This window comes from Ruditapes philippinarum, unplaced genomic scaffold (assembly GCF_026571515.1).
Source record: "Ruditapes philippinarum isolate M1 unplaced genomic scaffold, ASM2657151v2 ctg4250_1_1_1_1, whole genome shotgun sequence".
Classification (NCBI taxonomy): domain Eukaryota; kingdom Metazoa; phylum Mollusca; class Bivalvia; order Venerida; family Veneridae; genus Ruditapes; species Ruditapes philippinarum.
The window spans coordinates 195,338-216,973 of NW_026855245.1; the positions used below are offsets into that span (position 1 = coordinate 195,338).

At 32.1% G+C, this 21,636-nt stretch overlaps 1 protein-coding gene across 2 annotated transcripts in view; it reads right to left on the reverse strand.

Moving 5' to 3' along the window:
- LOC132742614 (acetylcholine receptor subunit beta-type unc-29-like) overlaps positions 1-17,384 on the reverse strand; it is a 54,075-nt gene extending 36,691 nt beyond the window's left edge. The window contains exon 1 of one of the 2 annotated variants that reach the window (XM_060731065.1): positions 17,218-17,384. In XM_060731065.1, coding sequence (XP_060587048.1) covers positions 17,218-17,369 — 152 coding nt within the window. In that variant the 5' untranslated portion in view covers positions 17,370-17,384. Of the gene's footprint in view, positions 1-4,351; positions 4,549-17,217 lie in introns of those variants that run through there. The other variant, XM_060731064.1, reaches the window with a different exon arrangement.
- Between the last annotated feature and the right edge of the window lie 4,252 nt (positions 17,385-21,636).

Sequence of the window (21,636 nt, forward strand, 5' to 3'; positions counted from 1 at the left end):
ATACATTGAAAACGCCGCCACAACTACAATAATTATTGAAATTATTCATCAATTTTTCGTTTCCTGAAAACTAGAATCAAACCTTCGATTTCAGATATTCGATGCAGAGTTTATAAAAGATGTGTTTTTATAAAAGAAAACTATAAGAAAAATATAATTATTTTAAGGAAACATATATTTGGCGACATGAATTATCTCTGTAGTATATAAGTGCACTTTATCGTATACTCAAAAAGAAGTATCTCTTTTATTTTTACCAGGTCTACAATACGGTCACATGAAAATCAAACGCCCACTGACGGGTACACTGGCACCGTAATGACCGGTATAATTCTGAAAATAAGCAGTGATCTTGATTACATTCAAGCCCGAGACGGTCACATGAAAATCAAACGCCACTCACGGGTACACTTGTACCGTAATGACCGGTATAATTCTGAAAATAAGCATTGATCTTGATTACATTCAAGCCCGAGACGGTCACATGAAAATCAAACGCCCACTCAAGGTTACACTTGCACCGTAATGACCGGTATAATTCTGAAAATAAGCATTGATCTTGATTACTTTCAAGCCCGAGACGGTCACATGAAAATCAAACGCCCACTCACAGGTACACTTGTACCGTAATGACGGTATAATTCTGAATATACCCCGGTAAGCATTGATCTTGATTACTTTCAAGCCCGAGACGTGTTGGTCACAATTTGCGTGTCCTGTCGCCAGACCACTGCTCCTGATTGAAAGTTTAGATAATTTTACTCATAAAAAGAAACTAACTTTATTTATCTATTTTCATATAAAATATTGCCCTTGTCTTACTTTCTCTTGCTTTCTTCTTCATTGTTTGCAACCATGCATATACAAATTAATCTTTACCAAATGCAAATATTAGTCACTTAAGGTAAAGAGTTTAGTATTCATTTTATAACGGTCTAATTTATTAAATAAACGAGTTATGAAACGTTGACTTTTTAGCCTTTACAAACAGGGTGAGCTCAAGCTCTATTATAGAACAATCTTTGATGTTAATTACAATTATAACCAAATGAATAACATGTGTAAAAATTCCTATCAAACACAATTATTTCACTTATTAATTACCAAGGTCTCAATTGATCTATTTAAATCGCCCCTTACATTAAGAATGAAAATATCTTAAAAGACTTTTTAGCTAGCCTTGTTACACGATTTGCTTAAGAACATTTGCCCTGAAGTAACCGTACAAACTGGGTCAAAATGAAACTTTATTTATGAAATTTGCCAATTTCGGGGGAAAAGTATCAATAAATTTTCAGTCTCTAAATTTCTTAATTTGGTACCCGAGTCTGAAGAAGTTTTTTTAAAGTAAGCTTCAAGTTTGTGAAAATAAATTTATTAGGGATCTACAGAAAGTGTCAATAACGTTATTCTTGCAATTATGTCTTAATTAAATGTAGAAAACAGAAATAAGCAATTACGTCTTAATCATGTTTCTAAAATTGTTAATAAACCAATGCCCTTCATATATGAAAGAAGATTTTGTACCTGTTAGAGACATTCATACTTATTCACACGGGCGAATCAGTACAATGCTTGTCTGAAAAGTATTGTTTTAGTTTATGTTATTTATTATTATTTATTAGTTTTAAAAATATTTTATTTATAAGTATTACATTTACATGATTATTGACAAATAATAAATAGTACGGATTGAGTAGAAAGCTTGAAAGCTTTTTTAGAAACTCTTTCCGTAATCACTATCTCAAACAGTATGTAAAACGGTAACAATTATATGCATTTTTGAGTTAAATATACATAACATTTTCAATATAAACTTGCTTTTTTACATGTACAGGAAAGTTAGCAATTTACACTCTGGTTTTCCTAATCGAAACGACCTTAATAATAGAATATTGACATAAAAATGTGAAAGAAAACCCTATAGCTCTATAGCATAAATACACGTAAGTGATAAATGCACAAATTAGCACGTTTAAACTTATCAAGAAAAATAATAGAACTTTTAAACATGTTGAAAATTTTTTAAAAAAAATAAAGAAATGGAAACGTTAGTTAATTGTTGAAATTGTTAAGTAATAGATGGTAGGAAATAAGAGACAGATTTGAGAGAATAAAAAAAGAAAGACAACAGGAATGGTCACTAAAATACTATGGAGTTGATGGATGAATGAATTTGATAATATACTTTTGAGAAGATATTATGCATCTAAATCTCTATTTCATATTAGTCGAAACAATAACTTTCTATTACATTTCAAAACGTTTTGTTCTGTGCAAATATGAGTGTATATGAAGGACTATTGCTTCATTTAAATCGTCAGCAATTGAATTATCACCATAAACTAAAACGTTGTGACAGTTGTTATTTCACTTAAATTATTAAGGAGGACATTTCGTTCATCTTGGTACCTTGGACACGAGAAGAAATAATGAGATGTGTTTTCTATGTCACCACATTCACATAGGGGACTTTCTATTATGTTTTTTGAAAACAAATGTTCTTTGAGAGAACTACAATGTTATTATTATTTATTATTTAATAATGAGCCTCATGTGATGTTTATGTTTGACAAACTTTCGAAATACATTGTGTGTTTTAACCTGAATAAATATCAATCAATCTAAATTCGAGGTTAAATTAAATGAAGTTAAATACTACATCTTTCTCTTTTTTGACATGACAATTTGATAGACGTCCCCTAAAATTTTGATTATTTGCTGAATTAAGAAGAAAGAAGTCCAGCAAGAAACCAGTGAAAATACGGAAATTATGTTTCACTGCTGTTAAGAATTCATTCTTACAGTGAAAATACGCATTAATTTAATCAATATTAATTTTGTCAATAATAATTTTCATTTATAAGTATATAATAAAATCAAATATACATTACAGTACTTACTTCATTATAGTCAATATCATTGTCGTCGTAGGCTGTCAATGATTAAGATACAGTCTCTATCACTTCCGGTCAGTTCATTTCATATGATTATTATCCTTCCAAAATGGAGCTTTTCTGTGTTCTGACATTTTCCCGCAATTAAAATATTTCAGTGCGTTCATGTTCTCTGAAGGATTTCTTATACTTGATAAGAATACTAATAATATAAGTTACGAGGGGTTATCCAAAAAATTCGTGGACTTTCTTTGTGCGTAAAATATATTAAAGATATTGATTTGAAATTCTTACACTTTTGTAAAAGTAATTTCTTCGTAAGAGCACCCTTTGGGGCATTGTAACACTGCACTTTGGGGTCAAACACATTTCGGTATCTAATCTCTAAGTGCGTTTAGTGCGTTTTGCACTTTGGTGTCACAGTAAGACCCCAAAATGTGTATTACAGGTACATATGCATTTTTACACCAGATAAACTTTCGAGTGTCATTAAAATTAAATCAATAAGAATGAATTTTAGTGATATTTCAATGTAATATCTTATAATGTCAATGGTAGAGACCTCACAGTTAATATATAAATTCATGTATGCTGGATATGTATTGAGTGTAATAATACATTCGATAACATATTATTTAAGTATTACCCATGAACGAGTGTTGTGTGCCGATAATTGTAGAGGTTGCATGACACACATATTATCACCTGATTAAAATCTTTATCCTTATACGATAGGACTGGTGACGATCCAATAAAAATCTGGAATTTCCCTTAAAGTGGGATAACATTTCTTTGTAAGTTAATTATAATTCTTTCTATGTTTAAAGTTGAAGAAAAGACTTGCATTAAAAATAATTCAGGGGGTATCATCCTGTCATTACTGGGAAAAAATTGAAACATTTAATAATGTTTAATCTTTTCTCTAATTTAATCTTCCAAGATGGATGCCAAATTATAATATAATTATTTATATCGAAAAAAAGTAAGTACTCAGTATTTAAGCATAACTCAGCTAAATCTTCAATACTCTGGAAGTCAAAATGTCTTGATATATAGCATACATGTATTAACTCACGTTAGAGTCATTTTGTCGACTTTGACCCCAAAGTGCGTTTGACTCCAAAGTGCGCTGCAAAGTTTACCCAAAGTGCGTTTACTCCAATATGCGGTGTTCAAGACTTTGCCTTATTCATGATATATGCAAATATTCATACTGCAACAGTTTAAAGGTATGTCAATATAGGGGAAAATATAATTATGTAAATAAGGCAGGTGGAAATGCCTTCAGATCTAGACATACATTTTGACGAAAGGAAAAAATAAAAAACGTTGGTCCTAAAAAGATATGTTGTTAATTTGTACCAAGAAAAATGCCATTATAAACAAAAAATGTCGCTCTCTTGTGCTTATAGTCTCAGATAAATAAAGCCTACTAAATCACAAATCCAACTTACTTTGATAGTGTGTCAACAAAAAGTTGCTTCATTCCCTCTAAATCTGTTCCTACATTATCGTCTGTTAAATCCGCAGGCATTGACATAACCTGTGTCCTCACAGACACAATCATTGTCAAAACGACTATCAAACATGTAATGAAACTTATCATGATGTAGCTGAACATGTTACCAAATTACTTATAACAAAATAGTTTAAGAACATCAGTTCAGTACGAACATGACAACAGATTCGCCGTAAAGAACAATCATTATATATTCTTTACGAGTCTTTTGTGTTCAAACGCTTGATTCTTTACGAATGATAGATAGACATCAGGTTCACTTAACCAGTCTAACGAGAATTTTTGAACAGACATATTTCAATTGCTATCAGCATGGGGTTAATTATCGTGAACTTACCATTGTAATGATATAAAGAGGTTACCGCTAGTACATACTTCAAATCTTATAAAAATGTTTTTATTTTTGAACTGCAACACGTCTTAAAATTTATAAGAAATAATGAAAAATTCACAGCTTGATACAGTTTCTAGTATTTTAAGAGCACAATTTAGAAGCATATGTCATGAGTGCAATAAAACCCATTTCATTATGTTATATTGGATAGGTCTACAATGAGCACTTTTTTCCATAAGTATGAAAGTAATGATCTAAAAACAATATAAATGTATCATATGGATACTGCTACAGAATACTGCTTGAAAAAAGGTATATAAAGTTGTAAATGAGGTTTTTGATATAGTATATAATTATATTCTTTTCTAGAGAAATTTATAACCACCAATATAAATGGGTAATGTCAAATCTTGTATCTCTTCTTTGCCAACAACATTCATGTATACTTCTTACGTGGTTAATTATGTCTAATAGTAAATATTATCAAGTTGGCTTTATTATCCCCCGCCGATGGAATCGGGAGGGGAATATAGTTTTGGCGTTGTCCGTCCGTCCTTCCATCCGTCCATCCATCCGTCCGTCCGAATTTCGTTTCCGGAGTAGTTCTCTGCAACTAATGGCTGGAATTCAACGAAACTTTATGGGAATGTTGATCAGCATGTGAAGTTGTGCACCTGGGTATTTTCGTCTGGATAATTTTAGTATTTTTAGAGTTATTGCCCTTGACTTAGTAAAATTTTGCAATTTTCAACTTGAGTCGCATGTAACTCAAAACGTATTTGACCTAGAGTCATGATAATTTACAGGAATGTTGATCAGAGTGTGTAGTTGTGCATCTGGGTATTTTCGTCTGGATTTATTTAGTATTTTTAGAGTAATTGCCCTTGACTTAGAAAATATTTGCAATTTTCAACATGTGTCGCATGTAACTCAAAAAGGATTTGACATAGAGTCATTAAACCTTATTGGAAAGTTGCTCAGCATATTTAGCTTGTTCATGGGGTTTTGCTTGTGGATTTATCTAGTATTTGTAGAGTTATTTCCCTTGACTTAGTAAAAACTGTTTCATTATGTTGTTATTTGATCCTTGAGAGCTTGAGTTAGAATCGACCAACGTTACAGGAATAATGATCAACATCACTAAATTACAGGAATAATAATTCCCCTCACTGTGAAACTATGAACCTGGGACTTTGCATGTGAACTTATTCAGTTTTGTTAGAGTTATTGCCCTACAGTAGTATAAATTTGCAATTTTCAACTTGGGGTTTGCTTGGGGATTTATTCAGTATTTGTAAAGTTCTTGCCCTTTACTTAGTAAAAAGATTTTTAGTTTTCAAAAAATATTTGACCTAGAGTCATAAGATTGACAGAACAGTGGCGCGGTTGGGGCACCCGTGTCCTATGGACACATTTCTAGTTTTTATTAAAGAAGAATTAAAATGATTTGTAACAATAACATTTTAAAATATTTGGAAATTGTGAGATCCCTTCTTGATGCCTTGAAAATGGCAATGAAGTCTGGAGATTAAGATGTTTTTACATCTAGGTGAGCTATTGTGATCCCCCACCGTCCGTCGTCGTGCGTCGTCAGCAATTTCTTTAAACAACATCTCCTCAGAAACAAATGACTGCACAGCAACCAAACTTTACAGGAATGATACTAGGGTGGTCCCCTGCCAAAGTTGATCAAATGGTTCCAATCTGTTGCATAAGTAGGTCACAGGGCCAGAAAAGGAGTTTCAAAAAATGCAAACTTAAAAAATCTTGTCTGAAAGTACAAGGCCTTGAGCTTTGATATTTGGTATATAATATAACCTATAGGTCCTCTACCAAAATTGTTCAAATTTTAGTCCTGGGGTCAAAATTGGCCCCACTCCAGGGGGTCATAGATTTTCCTTGTATGTATATAGTGAAAACTTAAAACTTCTTCTTGTTTGAAGGTACAAGGCTTCAAGTTCAAAGAATATTACAGTTTATGCCATGATTATTATATAAATAAAGCCTTATGTCTTCAGTTGTTGTGTTAATAATAACCAGTACTCGGCGGGGGATATAAATTCAACGAATTCGCTTGTTTATTGTTTGACGTCTTTGTGTCGTGTTTTCGCCACGAAAGTCAAAGACACGTTACATTGACCAGTTATTGTGCCTTCGACTTCCGCATTTTGAGGCGACGACACGACAAATATAGAGCGCCGATACGAAGATTTCTTCGCGTCGACACGATAATCACCGTGTATACCCAGTAACGCAGGAATGTGCAAAAAGGCAATTCCAGAATTGAGCAATTAAGTGGTTACAGCGATAAGTAAATGGACCAATATTTTTCACTGTACACCAAATTGGGAGAAATGAGTAAGTGCTTACTGCGCTTATTTTACGTTATTTGCACATTCCTGCGTTACTGGATATACAAGATGATAATTTTGCAGAAGAAGATCTGGTGTCTTCGCCTATGAAAATATCGTTATTTTGCCTAAAATGAGTCGTGTCTTCGTGTCGGCGCCCTCAAAAGTCGAAGGCGAACACAGTAAGCATATCATCGTGTCTTCGCCTCCGAAGTTTGAAAGGCGAAAAGTCAAAGACACGAAATGGCAGAAATCAGCCACCATAGATTGCTAGCTTTTTCACTTACATCAGAGGGGAAGTACACAATCTGTTATTTAAAATATCATGAAGAACGTGCACCTCGCTCACGAACCTGTTGTCTATAAACTTGTACTCTCACTTGTACTCTCACTTACTTAAGTGGGAGACGACCGCCTCCGTGGTCGAGGGATTAGAGTCGAAGACTTCTAATCCAGTTACCTCTCTGGCGTGGGTTCGATTCCCGGGAGATGCTTTGGTAGTTTAGCGCGGAGGAAGGTAGTGTAGTACTGGTGTAACTCTCAAGGAACGATGGTTAGGAAACTACCCGCCTATATGTCTGAAATACTGTTGAAAAAGGCGTAAAATGAAACAAACAAACAGACAAAACTTAGGTTGGTAACTGAGGTTCTTATTAGTCTGAATATTGAAGGCAAAATCGTCGGAAACTGGGCTTTTGGGAAATGGCAGCTTTTCTAAAAGAATGTAGAAACTTTGAAAATTATACCATTTGCATCTGGAAATGCACCAAATTCATTTAGTAGGTCTGCAGGACCGCTCTCCCTTAGTCCTTTGGGCAAATTATATAATTCAAAACTCAATGACTCATGCCTTTACAAGCCCAAAATTAAACAAGAATGATATAGTACATTAACAGTGAATAAAATAAAATTTAACCATGAATTCTTCCTATCAGCGGAAAGTATGACCGGCAATTTATTTTCCCGATTAACCTACCACGAATATACATTAATGGTTGATAAACATGGTACATAATGCTGTTGTTGCTTGCTTTCTGAGGCATTGTATTTTGCCACGAGCAGTGTTGGAAAATTTACATCTTGTGAGACCAAATGTCTCACCCAATTTGCGGGCAGCAAAATACAATTCACATGACCACAACATAATTATACTTTTATTATAGACCTTTACGTTTAAATACAAAAACTGTTTGATAAACTTTACTTCCATTACTTATTTCAGAAACGTATGTATTGTTGACAAGAAATTAAATTCAAGATCACTTATTTGTCAAATAAATACGTAATTTCTGTCAAAGAGGCTTCAAATGCCATGTTATAAACAATTATGAAGGGAACCAACGTGAAAAAGTCCGGCTCTTCCGTTTATGGAACCGTATTTACCACTTACATAATACGGATTTTTCAATGCGTTGAAGCGTATTTTCGCTTTGAGATTTGCATGTATTTAAGTGATAAGTTGTATGGGTATAAAATGAACGTCCACGAATACAATATATGCTCTGCCTTATTCATCGATGCTGCAGTAATAGGATTTTAATTATCGAACTGTACTGTACTAACTGAAGCTTTTTAACAAGTCTGCTTATAACTTTACGATAATTAAAATGTACTCACTTATGTAACTTATCATTAAACAGCTTTTTCATTCCACTTAAATCCGTGCCAACATTATCTTCCACAGAATCCGTAGCTATTCTGAGCTCGGCAGACTTTGTATAATGAACTATCTGCAGCATAACCAATATAACTATGACGTACATTGTTTCCATTTCTCAATTTTAATTGTTCCCATCAATAACCCTATTGCGATAAATAAAAATAAATTAATAAAACTAAATATTTAGTCGGTTTATAAACTTGTTTCTTCGTTTTTTCTTATCAACAAATTAAATATTTGCTCCAGTCAAATTCTGTGACAGGCATACTCTTCATATTTTGAAAAAAAGTCGATTGAAAATGACAAAAGTAAGTAGATAGAAAACCATAGCAGATATTCTTAAAATAAGTATTGAATGGTCTAAATAAATTCGATATTGCCCGAACGATAATGTTAATCATAAGAGTATAATGCATGTTATGTTTCTAAACTATTTTATCAAATATGTAAAACAAATTTAAAGCAACCTCAACAAAAAAGGACGGCTTCAATGAATGCAACCCTAACACGAGCCATCAACACATGACCACCGGCAAGGAGCCAAGCAGCACACCATTCAAAAACCGGCCAGTGCCCAAGGCAAAGCACGGACGGGTGATTACTTAAATACATAGAAATTAGAGAAATCGACAAGTATATAAAAATGATTAAATAATAGGCTAGCAAATGTAAAGGGGTTCAGGGTGAAGCGTAGCGTAGTTGACAAACCTCCCGTTATTTCTTCTGTCGTTTCATTTATTTTCCGTTAATTACCTTGCATAAGAATGGCTTTCACGCTTTTATTTTCATTTATCTGTGCATAGTAAAAAAACCCAATTGTGTAAGACTACTTCTTAAACAATATTGTGCGTTTTATGTACATTTAAGTTCACTCTCAAAAGCTGATGAAAATGCAATGTTTACACCACCGCACATAAAATTTTATTTTGCAAGTTCGTAATTTTTTTTTCCTATAAATATTTCACAAGATCTATCATTATTTCACTTAAAACATCTATAGAAAACGCACCGAGCAACAGAATGACGTTTTGATTTATTATCCTAAAATGTGAGTTATTTGAATTTAACATTATTTGAAATTGATCGGTTACAAACTTCCCGTACAGTGGAATGTCGTCTGTAATGATATTACTTCATAGAACGTCTTTGTACCTTATCCATTCTTTTTAAATGAAATTAAACTACCATGACAGAAGGAATAAACGATTATATGCTTTTGTACATATCCTCAGCCCTGCTTGTGGTCACATAAATTGAGTCAGGTGAAGTAACCGCTGCATTGTTCAGTCTACTAAAATTGTCGTTATAAGTTAGTTTGTAATAAGTTAAAAGGGGATGACTGGTCGATTTAAAAATTGAAACATTGCTTCCTTTTTAAACAATTTTGCATCATAAAAAGGACATTTTTATTATTTTATAGGCTGTTTTCCTTTTTTGTAGCAAACAAATACACAAGTATTGTCCATTTTTGCATATGCAGAATAGTAACGGTATTTTGGTCTTACATACGCTCAAACATCAGAAACATAATTTTTGGTAAGTAAATGCTGGGTTTTGTTGAGTTAGTTTGTACACATTATACCTAATACAAGTTCACTTGAAGAAAATGAATTGTTTGAAAGATCAGTAAAAGGTACCTTATTTATGAAATAAAAAAGGAAATATTTTAAAAAGCGAAAGTACAAACTGTTTATATGTTGGCGTTGTTTCTTGTTTGGTTATATATGATTTGCTATGGGCATTCTTTAAATGACTCTGATTGTCATACCTGTTTCCTCTCTGAGATAATAAATAATCGTCAAGGCGCTCCGAATGCTTCTTTTTAAAACTCATCGATATTTATCATCGATTTATGTCATAATAATTATCTTTTCTGGCTATAAATATCCAATGCAACAAAAGTCGAATTTGACTTGTCATGGTCACAAGAATTCCTTTACTATACCGCAAGGCTGTTTATATGTCTATTGATACAAGTGCTGTCATACGCGGAATAAATGGTCAAAATATTATCATGTATCATGTATTATGTAACTCATGTAAAACCGCATATCAATGATACGCATGTAACTGGACAGTAAATGAGAACAGTTCAAGCGAAAGATTGTGTTGTCCCAGGAAATGTGCTTATCTTTCAAAAGAAATATGGCCTTCAGCAGCAGTCTTGTCCCGTTACGTTTATTTAGTCGGACTGTTGATATTTGTAGCAATATTAGCAGTGGTTGTTTAATGGTGTAAATGCCAGAAAATTATGTATGAAATTCAAAGAAGGATACGTCCACCACTCTTGCTTTATATGGGCAATAAATCCTCCCTCAACAGACATGTAGACAATTTAGCTTATTTTTAAAATCATTTTTGATATCTCCTTTTCATAAGACTTTCCTGAACCATTCAAAGGACGCGCTTTTCTAGACTTTTGTTTGAAGTTGATATAGTGTTTGCATAATCGTTTCCGAATTGTTTGAATCAAAAACTTTTTACTGATTAGAAAAACCACAGGTAGGCAAAGATATTTGACATAATCTTTTATTACAAAGCTAGATTTTAAAAGTGTTAATTGGTGTTTATGACGACATATACCTGCATTTCGAGTCAGAAGCTCTACAGGGGAGGTAATCCTAATTAACCGAGGTGTTCCGCAATACTCCAAAATAAACGATATTTTAACCTGTTTGTCTTCCATTTTTTCAAAACACTATTATGTAGTATAAATATGTGTTCGTTTTAGTTTAATTTATTCACAATGTTTGAGTCACAATTATTTCAGTAAACATAAATCAATTACGAGAGTTGTAAAAAAAGTATGTGGACTGCGTCTCTTCTGTTCACATTGCACATATTAAAGTGCACATAACTCGTAAAAGATATTAAAGTTTACAATAAAAGTAAAACTTCTTTTAGAAATAAACACAGTTTCGATTCATATCAACTTAGGTTGTTTTTATTTACCAAAGAGAAAATGACAGTTAAACTCCGCAAACTTTTTGAAGATACCTCATATGATTTATATAAGACTGATTATTCATTTATGTACAAAGTAGGACTACATTTTGCATACCCCCTCATTTACCAAAACAGATCACATACACTTCCATGCATCTAAAGATTAAATTCATTCGAAAAGCTCTGCGGGAATAGTTCACGGTACTTAACGTTTTGATACAAGAACGGAAATAACCAATGAACTTAAGGTATTAAAACTATAAATTAGCTGTAACACGTGGAAATATCAAAAATTGGATAATATGGGCCAGACGTAGAACGTAGGTCTGCTATTTAGAAAATAACTTCTTTTCATTTGCATCGCGGTTAATGGTGTAACACTTGTGTTCAGTTATATCAACAATACAAGCATCTGATAGATTAATGGTACATCTTACAAAATGTACCAATAAATACAGTTTTGCCATTAGTGGATACGATAAGAATTTCACCACAACATATTTGTTAGCAAAAAAACACAGTCATGTCAATGTTCGTGGTTAAATCTGTTTTAACAGTTATTCAAATAAATGGTCAAAGTAGAGATCGATCAATAAACTGTCTGGTCCTTCGGGATCATTGATGCCAGTACAAGTATGTATCGCTCAAGTCGGTGCTAGGGGGGTGAGGGATTTGCACTTATTCATTATTCCCCATGTACAGCCTCAATCAAACTTATGTAATTTTGTTGTTATTGATGTTTCCGAGGGATCACTTTGTTTCCAGATTTTTATAAAATTAGATAATAAGATAAATTAGAAACCAAGGCTTTAACGTATTCTACATATATTTCTTTTATACTTTAGTAAGAACTGTTGTGAGGCAGGAAACAAATACTGCCCATATGAGACTTTTCCTAAATGGATAACTATTAAAACCTAGTTAGACGGGAAACTTTATGAAGAAAATGTCATCTCGACCGAGAGTACTGTATGATTATAATATTTGCAAATGAAAATGTGCCAGATTTATTTGAGGTGGTCAGCAAACGTTTTCCCTTAGTGCCTTTGGCATAGTTATTTATTTAAAACTCATTTACTCATTACGTGCCTGGAATTAAATAAGAATGATGTGGTATATTTATAGTGAATAATATCCATATTGAAAATAATACATATATTAAAACATTTATCCCGCTAGCCTGACTCGAAACCGTATACAGCGTCAAAAAAGTATAACCTTATACATAATCAAGTCATTTTATTTATGACTGAACCAACTCGAATATTTTGAAATGGTTGTTACAATAATCTCAATTTTCAAACATTCTGGAATCAGCTCTGCCTAATTTATAGATGCTGAAAAAATAAGGTGTTTAACAGATCTGCTTATGACTTAAAAATATTGTAGATATACTCACTGAAATAATTTATCATTAAACAGCTTTTTCATTCCACTTAAGTCTGTGCCAATGTTATCCTCCTTGGAATCTAACGGTAACCTCGCCTCGTAAGATTTTGTCAAATGAACTATCTTCAACAGAACGATTATAATTGTTACGTACTTTGTCATTTTCCAGTTTTAATTGCGCCCATTAGTTGTGCAAAACATCCAGTAATGAATATAAGTCACCTAGTCGGTGCAAAACATACAGTAATGAAAATGAATCAGTTAGACGGCCAGTAAACTTGCCTAAGTATTGCTTTTTGCTCAGTAAAATTAAACATAGCATTAAAATAACATTTCTTTCATGCATATTCTGTGACATGCACTTTTTGTAAATGGTTGATGAAAAAGTAAAAGCAATAGATGGCAAAACAAAGATATTCTAACAAATCACCTTTATAAGTTGAAATCCGATATTATTCAAAGGCAAATGATTATTTTTAATTAATTACCTTATGTATTTAACCTATTTAATCACAAACTCGCCGTAACGGTAACGAGGTTATTATTGTTCTTTCGTTTTGTTTAGTTTTCTTTTTTAATTGCCTTGGATAAGAATGGCTTTAATGCTGACATTTTCATTTCATTGCGCATGTTCATAAAACCAATTAAAATACTTCTAGAACAAGATCGTGTGTTTTGTTTACAATTTAATTGATTCTGATAAGTGTAAAGAGGTGTTTAATTACCATGGTGTAAATTGTCCGGCATACACCAATTTTCACTTCGCAATCTTGTAAATTTTCATTTCATATGAATTTCAATATTACATTTAAAACCACGGAGCAACATAATGATGTTTTTGGCTTAATCTAAAGGCAACAACGATAACCGTTATAATAATCATTTGAAGTTACAAAATTTCTGTTTGGTAGATTGTCGTTTATAGATAGAGCAAAAATCGTATGATCATCGCCGGTATCAAAATTTAAAACATAACCACCGGAGGAAGCGTTTGAAATGATTAGCAGTATATCTTATTCATCATTAACTGCTAAGCATTTAGAGAGAAATGGCGGTTTTCACTGCAAACCCTCCTGTAACAAGTTCAAATTGCTATGAGTCTATCAAAGATTCGTGTTGTTTATTTGATAAGACATGATAATAAAATGAAACAAAACTAAAGTGACAGACAGATGACTTGGCTTTGCAACTTTAAGTGGGGAGTAACCGCCGTAGGATGTCTCTCAAGCTGAACGTTATAACAAAAAGCACCATTCATTCAGTGAACAAACTTAGTTGTCGTAAGTAAATGTTATACTAGGGGTGAGTTATAAAATCTTATAATTGAAATATAGCTAGTTTTGTATAAGTTTTGCATCATTATAAAGACAATGTTGATTATTGTATAAGCGTCTTTACTTTTCTTATGGACAAAACAAACAAGTATTTTTCGATTTATCTCCCTTAATATACACGAAATATATTAAAATCGTAACTTGTCGGGTCATTCCGTCAAACTTCGGATAAGGGCGTGGAACACAATATAGTATGAATAAGGAACGGACACGGTATTTCGGTGTATTCGACGCTATAAAAACATGATATAGTATGTTGTTGAAATAGTATATAAATATAATACATCACATCTAGCACAATTCAACTTAACCTACGTAAATTTGGTAAAAGACATAATAGTAAAAAATATATTATTTCTAAACAAACTTTTAGTGTTTTTAAAAACCTAAATTACAAACTGTATACATGTTGATTTGGTTATATTTGATGCACACTAGCCATTCTTGAAACAACTGACTGTCAGGCTTTCTTTTTCATTAAAGTGCCACCGAAATTTACCTTATTTTTGTTTGACAAAATACTAGTTACGCATTATACAAAAATTACACCCTCTTCCTTGCTTTTCATTTTATTTTAATTGTCGAATTTATTTTAAGAATCGTCGGGGTGTTTGATTGCTTCTTTATCTAAACCCGTCAAAATTGCATTAGATCAATCATATAATAATTATTTTGTTACTTCTTAATGTCCAATTCATCAAAAAGCTAAGGTCACCCGTTTTCCCTTTGCTCGGCTATACGACAACAAAGGTTGTCAAAATGGTAACACATGTTAAAACTAAATAAATTTAATACTATTCAGTCATTTATGGTCAATGTTGTATTTCTGTATAAGTATTTTATTTTTATTGACATATGATATTTTTTGTACATACAAATTCCGTCAGCATATACAAGAGCCCGGTGCTATAAAACTATAAGTCACCTATTTTTAATAAACAGTTGAAGTATTAGAGTGAGTAGGTTTTACAAAATAGTCAAATTTGCCTACATGTAGTACAATCTAACTAAGGCGAGTTAAGAATAATATAGATCCAGAAAAAAATCTTAATAAGAATAATCATGACTAGATATAAATAACAATCAAATTCATGAAAATACTATATTCGTCTAAATCATAAGTTTAGTTTCACTGCGTGTACTTTTTTAAAATAATTCTGCATACATAAAGCTTGCCTCTCTTTGTATCAAATATTCTTAAACAGACTATTTTGCAAATTTTCTAGGTTAAATTTTTTTTATAAGTGCGCGTTACTTTATATTTCAGTAAAAAATTGAGCGCGAAAGACAGAATATACTAGTTATTATACTTAAAGCATATCAACGTGTGTAGCTGGACAGTTTGAGCTTCTTGTAAACAGTATTACAGTTCTTTGTCTTGCCCCAGACAAATATACATTTCAGTAGAAAAAATGCCTCCAAATGACAGTGTTGTCTCTTTTTGCATTATTTTGACTGACTTCGAATCAGAGAAGTAATTATACGACACTCCATTCCTTCTCAGTACTTACTATTGATTGTTGTCATTTAACATATATATGGAATATGAATAAATAAACTTACTTAAACCATCTCATTATGGTCTTTACTTTTCGTTTATTCAGCCAGCCTTTTTATTTTTTCCCAGCAATAATAAATGATTATGGTTGAATTGATTGGAAGATGGGCCATGTCTATTTAAAAACATTAGCAGGGCATGGGTTACTTTTTCTTGATAGTTAGGTTGCACAATTAAATAATTCAAAAATACGAAAAGAAAAGACCTTTAGTCTTCTAATTAGATGAAAAACCCTTAATAGGATACTTTTTAAATCTGAAGTTTGGTTTCTCCTAATTAATCGTTTTAAAACACATATCAATTAGGACAAATAAATAAACCTATTTACAAAGTCCTAATTAGGATTTCAATTATTCTATTGAGGCTTTTTAAATTCTGATTAGGAATTAAAAATGTTGCAATTTTATGGTTTGACCTTAAAAATCCTATTTAAATTTGGTTCGTTTTGTAAAACGTTGTGATTTAGCACCAGGACGCTTCCTTATATACGAGTATATCAAGTACACACTCAAACCAATAAATGGTAGACAAAATACGAAACATATTTAAACTATAATATATATGTCAACATTGTCAATATTTCAATTTTGTTGTATTTTTGTCTGATGATGTTTCCTCTGTTTGACAATCTTCAAAAATAAATCTTAATGGCCATTTAATAATAATGACGAAGCAAAGCATATTTAAAATAGTACAATGATGATATGAAAGTTATCCAAGTAACTAGAAATTTTGAGATGGTCTTTAAATAGTTATTGAATGAAAAAACACATAAAAAATGTTGATATGAAAGTTATAATATAACATAAGATTGTATACCAAGCAAGCAAACATTTCTGAAAAATGTATATAAAATTATATACACACATATCCCGAGAAATTATCACAGGTTGGGTTCTTAGAATATTGCCTAAAATTGTATATAAAAAATATACAGTGCAACAAAGGTTATATCTCCATGCACACAAATTTAAACATATCGTCCTAATGAATGAACGTTTTGAGATGCAAAATATATTACTCTTGCAATATTCTTAACACTTCATATGGGTAAAAAGTGCTATCCTGGTGAAAAACATTGTTCATCAAAAGTTCACACCACCTTACATTGACAATTATATGTTTATATTGATTTAACATAAGTTTCAAAAGTTCGAGTTCGCGTTTCAATATAATTATCTTTATGTTTATGTACTGCTATAGCATATAGAATAGAAGACAGTACTTACTCCGACAAAACATCATTGAAGAGTTGTTTCATTCCGTCTAGATCGGTTCCAACTTTATCATCCCCGGAGTCCTGTGGGGCTATATTCTCTTGAGAATACACTGAAGATGCTATTGTGAAAATAATCAGAACAAATTGTATGTACCTCGCCATAGTATTGCTTATTAAGTTTTAAAGTTTAAGAACAACTTGACGGCCAAACGTGTATTGGAATTGTGTGGGGGTTTTTTTCTATCCGATTCAACAATGATACAGTATGGATATGTTTAAACTGGAAAAAAATAAACAGAATCTACCGTTATGATATAAACATACTGACATAAAATTAAAGAAAACATTTGAAAAGAAAGGTTTTAAATAATATACTTTAATTGAAACAACTGTTTGCTTATTTACTTAATCAATAAGTAAGATTCCATTGGACTGTGGCCTTCTTTTATAAACATTTTTTTATGAATTATGAAAAATGTGAAGAGCATACTGGCCAATATTTGTTTTGTACATAGTTTTTACCGTAGTTTGGTAAAAACGTCCCAGGATCGCTGTAGACATGCAATGTGGAAACTGGCCCAACTTTTTAATGGGTATATGCAATATAACTGTCCTGCGCATCGGTCGAATATCTTATTATCGCTCACTATCGGGAGTGTATATTCATTGAGCTGCGAATGGAGCGTTATGCAATATAATTGAAATCTTTTTGAATTACAACACTTGAACTCCAATTGCAGATACTGTCATTATTCGATTTTCGATTACTTTTTTGGTCTGTTTGCATATCATTCAATGACCAACCCCACAATCTGATTAATATCTCCTTTCATTAAGGCTCCACTTTTAGATCTGAGCATGACCATATACGAAATTATTTCTGCTGTCTATGCACACATCCAATCATCGGCGAGCTTTCATTGGAAAGCGGTATGATTTCTAATTTGAACTTAGGTAAACCGATACTGAGTAGATAATTCTCACGATTCCAAACATGGCGTTGTCCATACAGCCAAGAGCATATGAACTCGAGAACGGGACCGCAGATTACGGCATATTTTATATCGTGTAACGGTTTTTGAAAATGTTTCTGTTACATCTAAATTTCTTTTAGTACTATCCGAGTATATCGTCTCAAAAATTATATCATCATTTGAACACTATCCGTTACTTTTGTAACTTGGCAAATTTTATGGTATAATAACAAAAAGACAAGGAGTGACATCCGCCAGGTTATCGCTTTTGGCTACACTTGATTACAATTGTTTCAGAACTATGTTCCATTATCGTTGTCAACCATCAGGTATCGTCCGAATATAACTTTCACGGTTTATTTTTTAAACGTGCTGACATGTATTGTCGACATTATAATGGGCGTAATTGTGTTTTGATTTGTTAACATCGAAAATACAGGCACTTTATGGTAATATGGTCCAATTGATTTTGCCTAAATGAAAAAAGGTTTATTAAAACATGATTAATAACACTCATCCGGTATTCATAACTAAGAAATGTAAAAGTTTTCCAGGTATTTATTGACATACATGACATAAAGAGAGTACTAGAAATTATCTTTTAAAAAATCAAGCATATCAAGAGGGGTAACTTACGCCGAACGTTGCAGTGACCTTCTTTTCTTTTTTCAATATAGATCTACCGTAAATTTGACTGTCTTTTAAATAAGCAAATTATATTAAATTGAGATTATATAATTAAAGACCACCTACTCACATACTAGAAATATGAAAATATATTCAAAGATCGGACAAACAATATGTAAAGCCGGTACGAATTGGATTTACGCGTCGCAATATCCGGTCCTGTTCCAGAGCTCCTATGATTAAAACTTGATTTTATTTGTTCAAGTAATTTGTTAAATATTACTCCAAACATTTTTGTGACAAAAATCAACAATTTGTTTTACTAACATGCATAAGGGTATTTTGATACTTCTTCTAATGCTTTTGTAAAACCGGTTTGATTGCTTTGCTAAAAATATCTTTCTCGGAAAATCAGAATTACAAAGAAGGCAAAACATATACCGTTGTCATCAGATCTAAATTAAAGAAATAAATGAATCTGAATTTTTGTCAGATTGCCTCTTACCCCATGTAAATCAAATCGATTGGTCTTTTCTGTTGGAAATCATAAAATACACGTGTCATCTTAAACATTAAAGGAACTTTAATACTTTAAAAGATTTTACTGCATATAATATTTACCTTGTTAAGAGTAACAGGCCACAAGTTGCTGGTTAAAAGTGCTTTATGGATTTTCAAGACTAGTTAGACTTTTTATAGACTGGCTAGTGCGTTTTAAGATTTTGTGTCAATCTTTTGATTTAGGTATAAATAGGTCTGTGCATTGCTGAACGCATGTTTGTTCATATTAAAACTCACAATAATTCGAATATTATGATTGCTTATTAAATACTTTAAGGCTAAACCACTGATTGAATAAATACAAAGTAACTATTTTAATCACATTTTCCTCTTTTCTAACTTTAAACCTCATCCACCTGTCCATTCTATCCGATTTCTGCGACCTATGAAGAACCTTATTCTTGTTTTCTAAGAGAATGAACTTCTTTTTTATCATCGTCATTATCAAACTCAGTTATTTTCCTAAAATAATATTTCTATTTTCAGATAACCGCGACGTACTGTTCTTCATGGTATTGAATATTTTTTACCTTTTCACCAAATTATCAGAAATGGTACCCGAGATGTGGCGGTTTTTGTTGAATCTCAAACGCCAAACGCGAACGACTTACTAATTTATTATCTATGTACCATTTATTGTTTTTATTTTGGTTTTTATTTCCTGTTCTTTCTCTTATCAACGATTCGGAAAGATTTATTAGTGCTGGACAATGGGGCCCAGTTAGAGAATACCTTAGCATCAGGGATCACAACATTACCAGTCCTCAAAGCTTCAACAGCTACTTCTCACTTTCAAGTGCCCCCAAAGTTGTCACAAGGGACTTATTTTTGTATACTTCATGTCACCATTACAAATTACGTAACCTTTATATCTATATTGGGTTTTTGAGTGAACCACTCTAATAATTGAGCATATCAAACAAAGGATATTAAAGAGGCAAAATTTCCAAAAAAAAGAATTATGCAATAATGTAGAAACTTTGGGCTGATTTAATCGTTATTATGACCGAGTCTTTGTTTTCTGAGCGATTGTATGCAATAACAGGTTTGGAGTAAACAGCATATACGCTTTGAGATTCTTCCATATAATGTAAGTATAATGTTCAAGTAGGGAAATCACCTCGTGGTTATATTTTGGTTACGTTTCTTTCATTAACGGAGTCGGTAAGCACGTTGGCTCAATTTTTCCTTCAGTTGCACGTATTATCAAAAGGACAGTTCAGTATCTATCATGTTTGGGAACATATTTTTGCCTCTCCTTTTCTTCGATTTTGGCAATGTGGTGGTTTTTACTGTAAATATTTCTTTATCTTTGTATACATAAGCCGTTTAATTCCCATAGAAAATCAACACATCTCTATTTTCCTATTTACCCTGATACTATTCTGTGTTAGCTTTTCGTCGTTTTTGCTTTTTTGTTTTCGCATTTGTAATTTTGTTAAGAAGCAAAAGATGGTTCTTGTTTTCTGCCCTTTGACTTAGTAATAGGGTTACTTTATTTGTGATATTTCTGTTGCCCAATTTCTTGGAGTATTTATAGTAGGTTCTTTTTCATTGTATTTTTCTTTATTATTTTTTTTTTATGTTGCTTTTAAAAGTTTCCTTCTTCTAGCTGCCTTATTCGACCTGCAATATTTTGTTGCAATATCGTATTATCCGCGGTATCGTCCGTTTCCCCAAGGTTCTTTAAGATTATCAGTTTCTGTGTCTCTTTTGTCTACGTTTTCTTTAACTGTTTTTTTCCATTGTTGGCTATAAGCTGTTCGATTGAGTCTGGAATATTATTATTGCTTTATTGCTTCAACATTACTCGATCCTTCGTTACAATACACTATTTACATTTTTTCATTATTCCTCATGTTTAGACTCATCAAACATTTGTCTGCATTTTTGCAATTTTCATAATTCTGTTGTGATTAGTGTCTCCGAGAAGTCACCTTCTCCAATATTCTTGTACCGTAACGTGTACAACTACCCAAAAAGCAGCATCAGATAACAAAAATAATATTTCGGAACAATTTATTATATTTACATAAAATATGTATGTACATTTATTAACATAAACATTCTATTTTACTTTTCGAAAATCGACCATAATATTATGAAAAGTATATAATTCAACCCTAAACATATTTGATAAAAAGCAGCTCTTTATACATTTTAATTAATTGCCAGTAACACATCATTTATAATGCATAAATGAAATATGCTACAAAATCAACGAAAATTTCTTACATATTTCTTCCTGTCTTTCTCTAAATAAAGCA